This window comes from Anolis sagrei, chromosome 1 (assembly GCF_037176765.1).
Source record: "Anolis sagrei isolate rAnoSag1 chromosome 1, rAnoSag1.mat, whole genome shotgun sequence".
NCBI classification, from domain to species: Eukaryota; Metazoa; Chordata; class Lepidosauria; order Squamata; family Dactyloidae; genus Anolis; species Anolis sagrei.
The window spans coordinates 282104783-282117569 of record NC_090021.1 but is presented as its reverse complement, the minus strand read 5'-3'; the positions used below and the strand labels follow the sequence as shown (position 1 = coordinate 282117569).

General features: G+C 43.6%; 1 protein-coding gene across 4 annotated transcripts in view; it reads right to left on the bottom strand.

Moving 5' to 3' along the window:
- Positions 1-12176, bottom strand: part of TMEM229B (transmembrane protein 229B) — a 76901-nt gene extending 64725 nt beyond the window's left edge. The window contains exons 1-2 of one of the 4 annotated variants that reach the window (XM_060762324.2): positions 11717-11777; positions 8606-8737 (exon numbers count right to left, since the gene is read on the bottom strand). Coding sequence is in view for 1 of the 4 variants with exons in the window: in XM_060762278.2 (XP_060618261.2) it covers positions 11717-11928 (212 nt within the window). In the remaining 3 variants the exon portion in view is untranslated. Of the gene's footprint in view, positions 1-8605; positions 8738-11716 lie in introns of all 4 variants that reach the window. The other 3 variants (XM_060762346.2, XM_060762278.2, XM_060762313.2) reach the window with 3 other exon arrangements.
- Between the last annotated feature and the right edge of the window lie 611 nt (positions 12177-12787).

The following is a 12787-nucleotide window of genomic DNA, read 5'->3' as shown; positions in this document are numbered from 1 at the left end:
TCGAGATGAGCAGGGCAGAATATAAGTACTGTAAATAAATAAATAAAATACTAAAAAAATAAGCGGATGCATAAAGGAACTCATTTAGACCCAGAATGTATTTCATCAGCTACTTAGATGGCTATATTATGGTCTGCAGATAGGTTTCATGGCACATTGTTCTTAATACAGAATGCCTCTATTTGTCTAGTTTCGTTTCACACTGTTTGGACTTCTGGCCAGCGTGAGCTGAAAGGGCATGCTGACTGGGGAATCTGGGGAAACTGTAACTAAAAAGGAACTTTCCCAAGCTCTGACTTCTGTTAATTTGAATGCTGGTTTTATATGGTTTCTTTTTTCACTTTTGGCTTTTTACTTTAATTTTTAGCATCTTTTTTTTTTTTGGTTCTAATAAGACCTGAAAATAAGCTCAACAACAATAATTTGTTTGAGCCCTCTGCTTCAATATGCTGTACGATAGCCACACATTTTTCACCCTATTGACTATTTGTGGCAGCTATACAAAGAATACAGAAGATCTGTAGAAAACGAATGCAACCCTCCCCCCAACTTTATTTATTGTTGAGGAAATGTGCTCCTCTGTTTAAGAATGCTGGTGCAAAAACACTTTTGTTGTTAAAATGGGTCAAGGTTTAGGTTTAAAGCCTAGAAACTCTTTCTGCTCTAATTTAAACCATGGGGGAGTGTAAGAAGAATAAGGCTAGATCAATTTTGTTTGGCTCCTGGACTACTTTCAAAGATAGGGACCCTTTTGAACACAAATGAGAAACTGTAGGAATGGCACAAAAAATTGATAGGCGAACATATAAATTAAATCTATCTATCTATCTATCTATCTATCTATCTATCTATCTATCTATGCTCTGTTCGTTTTGAGTGACATCATAACTTAAAAACGGTTGGACTAATTGCCAACAAATTTGGCCACAAGACACCTACTAACCCAAGGAGTGACCATCACTAAAAAAAAATCGATTTTGTCATTTGGGAATTGTAGTTGCTGGGATTTATAGTTCACCTATAATCAAATAACATTCTAAACTCCACCAATGATCAAATTGAACCAAAGTTGGCACGCAGGGCTCCCATGACCAACAGAAAACACCACAAGGGTTTGGTGGGCATTGACCTTGAGCTTTGGAGTTGTAGTTCACCTATATCCAGAGAGCACAGTGGATTCAAACAATGAAGAATCTAGATCCATATGCCCAGATAGAAACACAGATGGAGTTTGGGGAAAATAGACATTGATATTTGGGAGTTGTAGCTAATAGGATTTATAGTTCACCTACAACCAAGAGCATTCTGAACCCCATCAACGATAGAATTGGGACAAACTTCCCACACAGAACCCTCGTGACCAACAGAAAATGCTGTGTTTTCTGGTGGTCTTTGACGACCCTTCTGACACTCCCTCGCAACCCTCCCCCCTCCCCACCCCGGGTCCCGACCCACAGGTTGAGAAATGCTTCCTTAAGGCCATCCAGTCCAGCTCCCTTCACCAGGGCAAGAAAACATAATCAAAGCCCTCCTGACAAAGAGCCATCCAGTCATAGATATTGTTGTTGTTGTTCATTCGTTCAGTCGTCTCCGACTCTTCGTGACCTCATGGACCAGCCCACGCCAGAGCTCCCTGTCATAGATATAGATAGATATATATGATTCACACACACACACACACACACTGTTGTGACACAGCTGGAATCAGAGAGTGTTTCTGATGAGGATGATGGACTCAGGTTCACAGTTGGGTTCAAAATCTCCCTGTTATAGATGTCCCTGCTCTAGATAGTGAAAAAGAAGTGCAGTTCCCCACAGCAAGGCATGAGAGTGTGGAAACTGAAGTTAGCAGCCAGGTGCAGATTGACTACGAAAGAGAAGATAGCTCTTTGTCTAGTTCACAGCCTGATAATGAGCAAGCAGGAAAACAGGCTGCTAACAAGCAGCTTGACCTTGATGATATGGGAACTTTAGATAGGGCTGCCCGGTTGGAATTCCGTGTTCGAAGGAGTGAAAGGATAGCTAACAAGAGGGAGGCCAGAGGCCAAAGAAATGCCTTCATGTTTTGCAAAGGGTATTAAACAGGGGGTTTGAGACCAGATCTTTGTCAAAGCAACTTTTTACGTTTACCTAAGGAGTTTGCCTAAACTAAGCTGGATGTACCGTGAAGTCTTTGTGTTCATGGTTCCAGGACTTTGTCATGTTCTCTTGGGTCTTGCCTTGCTGGTGCCTATTAGATTATGCTTCAAGTGCTATGTTATCCTGATCTTTTAAAACATTACCTTTGCTTTTAAGAACATTTTACCTTTTACTTCTAATAAACCATAAAGACTACAGACTGTGTGCTGCTTGGTGTCTTAAACAAGGTGATTCTACTCTGAGGTGCAACACACACACTCACACACACTCATAGATTTGAAAGGGCCCCTAAAGAAGGACAATTATATGTTGCATGTTCCAGAAGGCAAACCAGACAATCTCTACATTAACACTGACAAAGAAACAACAAGAAATACTGTTTACCTGCAAGCATAGAGAAATTACATATATTAGAAACCAACATCTCGTTATTTTATTTTCCAGATCACCAGACTAGGCCACAGCAACGCGTGGCAGGGGATGGATAGTAATAAATAAAATGCTAAATACCATTGATGGAAGAATGCAAGAACCGATTCTTAGGGTCTTTGCAACTTTGATGAATCTAACCACATGACCCTCCCACTTTTTACTCAGTCACCCAAGTTACATACAAAACGTTAATGAAATCAGAAGCATAGGGTGCATCTACATTGTCAAATTAATGTGGGTTGACACCACTTTAACTGCCAAAAATGTTGGGATTTCAAACCCTGGAGCCTGCTAATCCTAGTCATCTTGCAGTAACTTGTAGGGTGAGAAGACTAACCAGCATATTCACCACCTTTCTGAGCACTTGTATAAGAGGGATTCTAGTCAGAACTAGCAAGGAAATGGGATGTAGGGACACAAGTGGGAGGAAATCTGCTGCCAGGGTTATATTGCTCAAGGAAACCCCAAAATCTGGAATCAGATTACTTGAGGCTTCTCTAAGAAAAGAAACAATAGCGTATCAGACAGAACAGTGGGCAACTAAAATCAATGTTCGGCTTCTATGCTTACTGAGTATTCATAGACAAATCACTACTCAATTCAAAACTTAAACATCACGAGATAATTACGGTTTAAGGAGAGCCTGGTTTCTTATGATCATCAAAGTTTAATGTCAATGTGACACCTATGCAGGCATCCACTCAGTGGAAGATAACACTAGTAAAGGAAATCATGAAAATGAACAAAATCTGGCTAACAGTATTTTAAAAACTCTAAAATCAGGACAGTAAATAAAGAGCAACACTCAAAAAACAGGGGAAATCCAGACAGGAATCAAACAGGGCCAACTAACACCTCCCAACAAAGGATCATGAGTGTATTCTAACAGAATGAGCAGTGTGTTATCAAAGGCTTTCATGGCCAGAATCACTGGGTTGCTGTGAGTTTTCCGGCTGTATGGCCATGTTCCAAAAGCATTCTCTCCTGACCTTTCACCTCCATCTATGGCAGGCATCCTCAAAGTTTATGAGGTCTGTTGGAAACTAGGCAAGTGAGGTTTATATATCTGGCGACTAGTATTTAAAAAACTCTAAAATCAGGACATTATATAAAGAGCAAAACTTAAAAAACAGAGAAATTCCAGACAGGAATCAATGAGGGCCAACTAACACCTCCCAACAAAGGATTCCCCCAGGCAGAAAAGAGCCAGGTTTTGAAGCTGCAAGGCTATTTATTGCTAATTATCATGGCTATTTGCATCATTCACACTTGCCTCAAACAGACAAGAGTTTTTTCTCCCACCCTGGGCATTCCACAGATATATATACCCCACTTGCTTTGTTTTCAGCAGACCTCACAACCTCTGAGGATGCTTGCCATAGATGTGGCCGAAACGTCAGGAGAGAATGCTTCTGGAACATGGCCATACAGCCCGGAAAACTCACAGCAACCCAATGGAAACCTCTGTTCAGTCCTTCCATGTACTACCACTGTCAATAGTACGAGAATGTAAGCTCTTCTGTACCTTTTAATTCATTCCTTATTAAAATAATTCCTATATTAATGACAAAAAATGCCTGAACCTGGCTAGCAATGAAACACTTCTGCACAGCAATCATGAAACAGAAGTTTGAAAGAGTAAAAATTAATGAGCTGCTGAAAGCACTCCCAACACTGCATGTCACAGAAATGCCGAAGTTGGTTACCAGTTCAATTGAAGATTATCAGACAGTTACCCTTTACCTGAAAGCAGTTTCCTTTCTCTACAAGTAGAATTTCTCTGTTCTTGTTTTGTAAGTGGAAAAATGAAGGTTTGTTTCCAATTATAATGAGCAGAGCTAAAGGCTGTTGCATATTGCAGATGGATATGCTACTCGTATATGATCACAGGTCTTTCCTCCTATTAAAAAATCCCGTGTTTTCTGCAAATATGTATATGCAATGCTTTCACAGTAAGTCTTACTGTAGCTTATAAGTTTTGTTATTTACTTCATAGCATCCACACTTATTTCCTTTTGTGCATGTTTTTCTAAATAACATTTCTAAACTATGTGTAAAACCTGAATTACATGTTCAGTGAGTAATCTCTGTAGAATTGTTGCTCTATGCATACCCTCTAAGCAACTGCCTTAAAATCCTCAGAAGTAACATTTAACAAGGATAAATATATGTTGCTGCCCATCCTAGGATGTCTCTACAGAATTTGAACCCAGCATTTTAATTCTAATAGAAGCTGACTTAAGTTGTTCCCCAGCCGAAATAATGAGTGAAGTTTAAATATGTATATTTTTGAAATCCAAGTATGCTTAACTTTTGACTTAATTGCATTCCAATCTATGTTTTATATCCAATTTACTCTCTTACCAAACTTTTTTGTATGTATTATGTTACTTGTTTAAACAAACACTGAATTGCCGAGAGTTTTCCGAGCTGTATGGAATGCTTCAGAAGCATTCTCTCCTGACGTTTTGCCCACATCTATGGGAAGCATCCTCAGAGGTTGTGAGGTCTGTTGAAAACTAGGCAAGTAGGGTTTTATATGTGTGTGGAATGTCCAGGGTGGGAGAAAGAACTCTTGACTGCTTAAGGCAAGTGAGAGTGTGGCAACTGACCACCTTGATTAGCATTTAATGGCCCTGCAGCTTCAAAGCCTGGCTGGTTGCTGCCTGGGGGAATACTTTGTTGACTCAGCCAGGCTTTGAAGCTGCAAGGCCATTAAATGCTAATCAAGGTGGCCAATTGCATCATTCACACTTGCCTCAAGCAGACAATAGTTCTTTCTTCCATGCTGGACATTCCAGATATATTAACCTCACTTGCCTAGTTTCCAACTGACCTCACAACCTCTGAGGATGCATGCCATAGATGTGGGAGAAATGTCAGGAGAGAATTCTTCTGGAACATGGCCATACAGTCTGGAAAGCTAACTGCAACCCAGTGATTCTGGTCATGAAAGCCTTTGACAACACATAAAACATTAACTCTTGAAAATACACATTTTGAGTAGCTCTAGCATTACTTTCCGAGCCATCATTTGTCTTAGTGAGTCACCTGGTCTTTAAATGTAGAGGGGAGTGAATATAGAATTAAAAACAATGGCCTTATCACTGTAAAGGATTTTAATCTTTCTAAAATGGAGATAGGGAAGGAGAGAATGTGACCTTGGTTTTATTATTATTATTATTATTCTAATGCAAGGAAACTTTTCACGGCAGAAGTATAGAATGACGGATCATGAGTGTATTCTAACAGAATATGCAGTGTGTTGTCGAAGGCTTTCATGGCAGGAATCACTGAGTTGTTGTTGGTTTTCCAGGCTGCATGGCCGTGTTCCAGAGGCATTCTCTCTTGACGTTTCGCCCACATCTATGGCAGGCATCCTAAGAGCCGCCGCAAACTAGGCTCCTGCAGGAGCAAACCTTGCCAGCACGTCCCTGACGTCATGAGACTGCGCCTCTCTCCCCGCCCCTTTCTCCGCCCCTTTCTCCGTACCAGATTGGTTTCTCCTTTGCTAGGGCAGCATTGCCCGCATATTCTCTCAGTTGAATTCTGCCAACTGAGAGAGTACGCTGGCAATGCTGCCCTAGCAAAGGAGAAACCACTCTGGCACAGAGAAAGAGGCCGAGAAAGGGGCGGAGCGAGAGGCGGAGTCTCATGACGTCAGGGACGTGCTGGCAAGGTTTGCTCCCGCAGGAGCCTAGTTTGCGACGGGTCTTAGAGGTTGTGAGGTCTGTTGGAAACCAGGCAGCTGAGGTTTATATATCTGGCTACCGGTATTACGAGTAAAAATCTCTAACATCAGGACAGTAAATAAAGAGGAACACTCAGAAAACACGGAAATTCTAGACAAGAATCAATCAGGGCAAACTAACACCTCCCAACAAAGGATTTCACCAGGCAGGAAGCAGCCACGCTTTGAATCTGCAAGGCCATTCAATGCTAATCAAGGTGGCCAATTACAACATTCACACTTGACTCCAGCAGATAGAGTTATTTCTCCCACCCTGGACATTCCACAGATATATAAACCTCACTTGCCTAGTTTCCAACAGACCTCACAACCTCTGAGGATGCCGGCCATAGATGTGGGAGAAACATCAGGAGAGAATGCTTCTCGAACATGGCCATACAACCCGGAAATCTCACAGCAACCCAGAATATGCAGTACTTATATGCAATGTTCATAATGGATGGAAAATTCAGCAACTCCAAGAGTATGTTTTATAAGTTTCCAGACCTTGTGAAATAAGTTAAATAGGTTTGGCAATTTGTGGTTTATACCTACTGAAATCTCAAAAGATGAAGTGACAAGCTGACAAAGAATTCCCATGATCAGTGGTTATGGATAACAAGTGCTTGAGCAGAATAAATTATGCAAAAACAAACATAAAAAGTTGTTCCTCCACTTTTGCAGATTTGATTATTTGTGGATTTGTATAAAATGCTCTAAGAATCTCTAGGTTCACCAGTGTGAGACTATAGTCATTTTGGAGGACCTAGAGATTTCTTGACAGAACACCTCTCCAGGAATCTCTATGTCCTCCAGTGCAATTCTATGGTCAGCTTCCAGCGGAAATCAGGCGATGAGTGCATATAAACTCATGTTTATATGCAGAGTTTCATTCAGACTTCTTGGGAAGACCCAGAAACCGCTACAGAGGTGTTCTCCTAGGTTAAAAATAAATAGCCTTAGAAAAATCCTGCAAATCTCTTGGGAAGAGAGAGGGACAAGCATCAGCATTCAGGAAGAAGCAAAGGCCACCAGCACTGAACCAATGATTCTCCACCACCAACCTCGCTGGAACGAACATTTTGTCCAAATGACTGATCAGCGTCACCCAAAGCATTTACTTTACTTTCAGTTTAAGAACAGAAAATAAAATGGTGAAGAACAAAAGTGATTTAAGGATGGCCTTAAAGCTAACCTAAAACAGTGCTATGCAGGCACAAAACGAAGGCGAAAGGGAGAAATGTGCCAAGAGGAAGTAAACTCTTGTCGGGACCACCTTCCACCTGGAAATATATGTCCTCCCTGCAAAAGTCCATGCAAATCCAGAATAGGTCTCTACAGTTACTTACGGAGCCACCGCCAAGTCTCTACCCATGGAAGACAATCATACTCATCCGCAAGTGATAGCTTATGATGATGATTAAGCTATTTCTAATGCTTACACGGAATCTTCTCTTTTTCTTTTTTTTTTAGAAGTTGAACCATTGTTTATCCTTGCCTCTGGAATAACACATTCTCCGAACACACTCATGTTTATATGCAGAGTTTCATTCAGACTTCTTGGGAACCATTTGCTTACTTCGGACATTCTCCGCACAGATTATACCATTCCAACTATACATTCTACCTGATGGAGGGCATCTCATTACATGAATTTGATACAAGAATTTAATGCTCCCATAACTGTTCATAATATCAAATTCACACCCACTGAGGCTATAATCCATGATTGCATTTGCTCATGGACCATGGTTATAGGCATTAACAGTACACTGCGGTAGCACAGCTAGCTGCCAGCTGCAGGAAAATCTGCTGACAAAAGGGTTAGCAGTTTGAAGTCATGCGTCGGGGTGAGCTCCTGGCTATCAGCCTAGCTTCTGCCTATCAAGCAGTTTGAAAGCATGTAACGCGAGTAGATCAATAGGTCAGAGGAGAGGTAAAAGGGCGCCCCATGCAAACATGCCGGCAACATGATCGGAGAAGTCTATGGCCAAGAGGCACCTCAGCAAGTAAAAATGGAACAGGAGCACTGCCTCATGGCCAGAGTGGGCATCACCTCCAGACGCCGAAGATGGAAGGGAAGGCCTTTACCTCTGTCTATATATTGTATGTCATTGCATACTGTGTAAACGGGCACTGAATGTTTGCCTTATATACGTAAAACTGTAATCTGCTCCAAGTCCCTCCGGTAAGATAAAGCGCAATATGAATAACTTACTAGTAATTATGGATATTCTTTAAAAATCATTATAGTTTTCATCCTCTCAAACAGTTAAATAGGAAGAAAGCAGCTAACATACGTACCATTCCCCCAACACTTTAGGCTTTAGTTCCTGAAGTAATTTTGTTTTCCGGATGTTGTGTGGTTTCCGGGCTGTATGGCCATGTCAAAGCAGCATTTTCTCCTGACATTTGTAGCTGGCATCTTCAGAGGATCTGATTGTGGTAAAGCAAGTGCAGTTATTCAGAGTGGGAGAAAGAACCAATGTTTGTAAACCAAGTGTGAAGGGTGCAGTTAAAAAGCTTGATTTGTAAGTGCTTGAATTGGATCCATCCATTAGCAGGTGAGTAGCTATAAGATCGCTTAGTGTAGAGTAGCTATAAGATCAATAGTGAAGTCATCTGCCTTGGAGCAAAGGTTCTTTCTCCCACCCTGGACATCCCACAGGGGTGCGTGTGTGTGTGTGTGTGTGTATATATATATGTGTGTGCGTGTGTGTGTGTGTGTGTGTGTGTATATACACACACATACATACATACACACATACTCCACTTGATTCACCGCCATCAGATCCTCTGAAGATGCCAGCCATAGATGCAGGCGAAATGTCAGGAGTAAATGCTAGAACACAGCCATACAGCCCAGAAACCACACAAAACTTCAACAATACATTGATCTTGTTTTCAGCTGATAATTTTAAAAGTAGTACAGTCTTATTCATCAAAACAACTGAATAAACTTGACATGTAAAACTTCTCTGGCTACGAAAGCCATTAAAACAATGATGCCAGTAGAAAAATTAACACAATTCCTAGAAGGTTTTTTTCCCCGTTTTCCTACACCAACCTGTGGTCCATGGATCACCAGTGGTCCACAAGAATTAAAATATGGTCCGCGGCCTCACCTACAGCATTGCAACAAGAGCAACTGATCTCCCAAAACCCTCTTATAGAGGCTTTTAAAATATGTTTTTCTGTTGAGCAGATGGCAACCACGGGATGGCATATGTTCAGTATCAGAAACTACAGCTGATGTGGTCTATCCAATGCAATTTTCTGAATGAGCACTTCAAATAACCAAACCAAATCTAAAGTTGACCAAAAACTGATTTGTGTCCCTTTTGGTACTAATGTTAGAGAAGAGTCCCTGGTCAAAAAAAAAATTGGGAACCACTAATCTACACTGTAGAATTAATGCAGCTTGGCACTACTTTAACTGTTTAACTGTTGTGGCTAAATGCTACAGAATGCTAGGAGTTGTAGTTGGGAGAGACACAGCAGTCTTTGGTAGAGAAGGCCAAAGACATTGATAAAACTACAGCTTCTAGGATTCCAGAGCACTGAGCCATCTCAGCTAAAGTGATGTCAAACTGCATTAATCCTACAGTGTAGATGCACCTTCTGTCTTTCACGTGCTTGTTGTTGACATCCATGTATTAATGATGATGCATTACAAATAAACAAATCACAAATCACTTTAATTTCTTCTTTTACAAGGAGGGAAATCCTTAAGTATCTCTTTCTTCCATGAAAGGATTAATAATTCTTTACTAATAAGGATTGAGGTAGTTTTCCTATTGAAGGAAAAAATGGAAATTCTCCCATGGTATTATCCTCACATTTGAATGCCCCAGGGTGTTGTGGAAGAGTTTTTCTGCAGAAAAAGACACATTTTTGTGCAATCTTCTTTTTTTCTCTCTACAGAAAATAATGAAAAACCATTTTTTGGTTATTTTACACTCACACATAGACATAAGGCCTTGTTTTTTTCTTCCCAGCAAAACAATTATTCCACAACACAACAGGACACTGAATACTGGGATGGCCATGTATAAATATGTGAGGGGATGTCATAGGGAGGAGGGAGCAAGCTTGTTTTCTGCTTCCCTGGAGACTAGGACGTGGAACAATGGCTTCAAATTACAGGAAAGGAGATTCCACCTGAACATTAGGAAGAACTTCCTGACTATGAGAGCTGTTCAGCAGTGGAACTCTCTGCAGTGGAGTGTGGTGGAGGCTTCTTCTTTGGAGGCTTTTAAACAGAGGCTGGATGGCCATCTGTCGGGGGGTGCTTTGAATGCGATTTTCCTTGGCAGAATGAGGTTGGACTGGATGGCCCACCAGGTCTCCTCCTAACCAAGGATTCTGCTACTATTATTATTAAGAAGAGGCTGAATGGCCATCTGCCAGGAGTGCTTTGATTGTGCTTTTCCTGTCGGATTCTAAGACTCCCACGCCATGCTTCCACATACATTCTCTGGATCAAGTTTCTTCCTGAATCCTCCGAACATCATGAACAGGTTTCTGGGTGTTATGGTCTAAAATACCGCTTTTCCAAAATCAGCTCTGGATAAATGTATGAGAAGCTCATTTCACTATCAAGGTATGTTATGACCCATATACTTCACCATGGTATATGGGTCATATAGCGTGCGCCTACGCTATAGAATTAATGCGGCTTGACACAACTTTGAGTGCCATTGCTCAGAGCTAGGGAATCCTGGGAGTTGTAGTTTTTGGGGGTCACCAACAAAGTGTATGTATAACAGGCCTGGGCAAATTGGGCCCTCCCTCCAGGTGTTTTGGACTCCAACTCCCATCATTCCTAACAGCCTCAGGCCCTTTCCTTTTCCCCCTCAGCCGCTTAAGGCCTGAGGCTGTTAGGAATGATGGGAGTTGGAGTCCAAAACACCTGGAGGGAGGACCCAAGTTGGCCCATGCATGAGCTATCTCAACCTACTAATTTGCATATGGTTTCTGATTGGCCAGCCTCAACATTCTAACATTTTTAAGTGGCTAAGGGGGAAAAGGAAGGGGCCTGAGGCTGTGCAGAATGATGGGAGTTGGAGTCCAAAACACCTGGAGAGAGGGCCCAACTTTGCCCAGGCCTGCTGTTAGAATGAATGCTAACCATGTTCAGATTCCACCTGAACATCAGGAAGCACTTCCTGATGTTTGACCCTAATTGACTCTGCTGCCTGGGAGTGTGGTGGTGTCCACACCTTCCCTGGAGGTTGGGCCATCTGCCGGGAAGGCTCTGTTGGTGTCTCTCTGCCTGGACCAGATGTCCCTCGGGCTCCCATCCGGCTCTAGGCGTGAGTGATCCCAAGGCCGAGGCCAAGGCTTTGTTGTGGCCCGTCTCCCTCTCTCTTTCCCGGGCTTTTGGGAGAGCGAGGCCTCTGCGGATGCACCTACCAGGGCGGGGCTGCCGGCGCAGGTGCGGCGAGGAGGGCGGCGCGGGAAGGGAGGGAGTCCCGCAAGGGAACCCCGCTTGGCTGCCTCCTCCTCCGCCTCCTCCTCTTCCTCCTCCTCCGGGCCCGGCTGCCTGCCTCCTGGGCTCTGCCGCCAGCGGGGCCGGCGACGCCTGGCTCTAGCCGAGGGGACCCATCCTCGCCGGGATGCGGCATTGGCAGGCTGCGCGGGCGCCCGCCTCCTGACGGCCGGCCGGCCTCCCCGCCCCCTCCGCCCTGTAACCCTTTGCCGGCTGGGAAAGAGGGAGGAGGGCCAATGGGAGAAGAGACAAGGAGGAAGAGGAAGAGGGAGGAGCGCCCAGTGGGGAGGGGAGGGGAGGAGTAAGGGGAAGGAAGGACGGAAGAGGAAGGAAGGGAGGAAGGGAAAGGACGGAGAAAGAAGAGGAAGGAAGGAAGGAAGGAAGGAAGGAAGGAAGGAAGGAAGGAAGGGAGGGAGGGAGGGAGGGAGGGAGACACGGGAGGGAGGAGCGTCCAGTGGGAAGGGGAGGAGAGGGAAGGAAGGAAGACAAAAGGAGCGAGGGAAAAGGAAGGGGAAGGACGGAGAAAGAAGAGGAAGGAAGGGAGACACGGGAGGAAGCAAGAGAAGGAGGGAGGAGCGCCCAGTGGGAAGGGACGGAGTAAGGGGAAGGAAGGAAGAGAAAAGGAGCGAGGGAAAAGGAAGGGAAAGGAGGGAGACAGAACAGGATGGAGGGAGAGGAGGAAGGAAGGAAGGGAGACACGGGAGGAAGCAAGAGAAAGAGCGCCCAGTGGGAAGAGAAGGAAGGAAGAGAAAAGGAGAGATGAAGAAGGAAGGGAAAAAAGGGAGAAAGAAGACAAGGGAAGAAGGAAGGAAGAGAAGGAGGGAGGAACGCCAAGTGGGAAAGAGATGGAGGCAGGGAGTGAAGGGGAAGAAAGGCAGAAAAAAGGAGGGAGGAAGAGGGATGGGGAGCAGGGAGGAAGACGGAAGGAAGGGGGACAAGGGAGGAAGCAAGAGATGGAGGGAGGAGCGCCTAGTGGAAAGGGGAGGGAGGGGAAG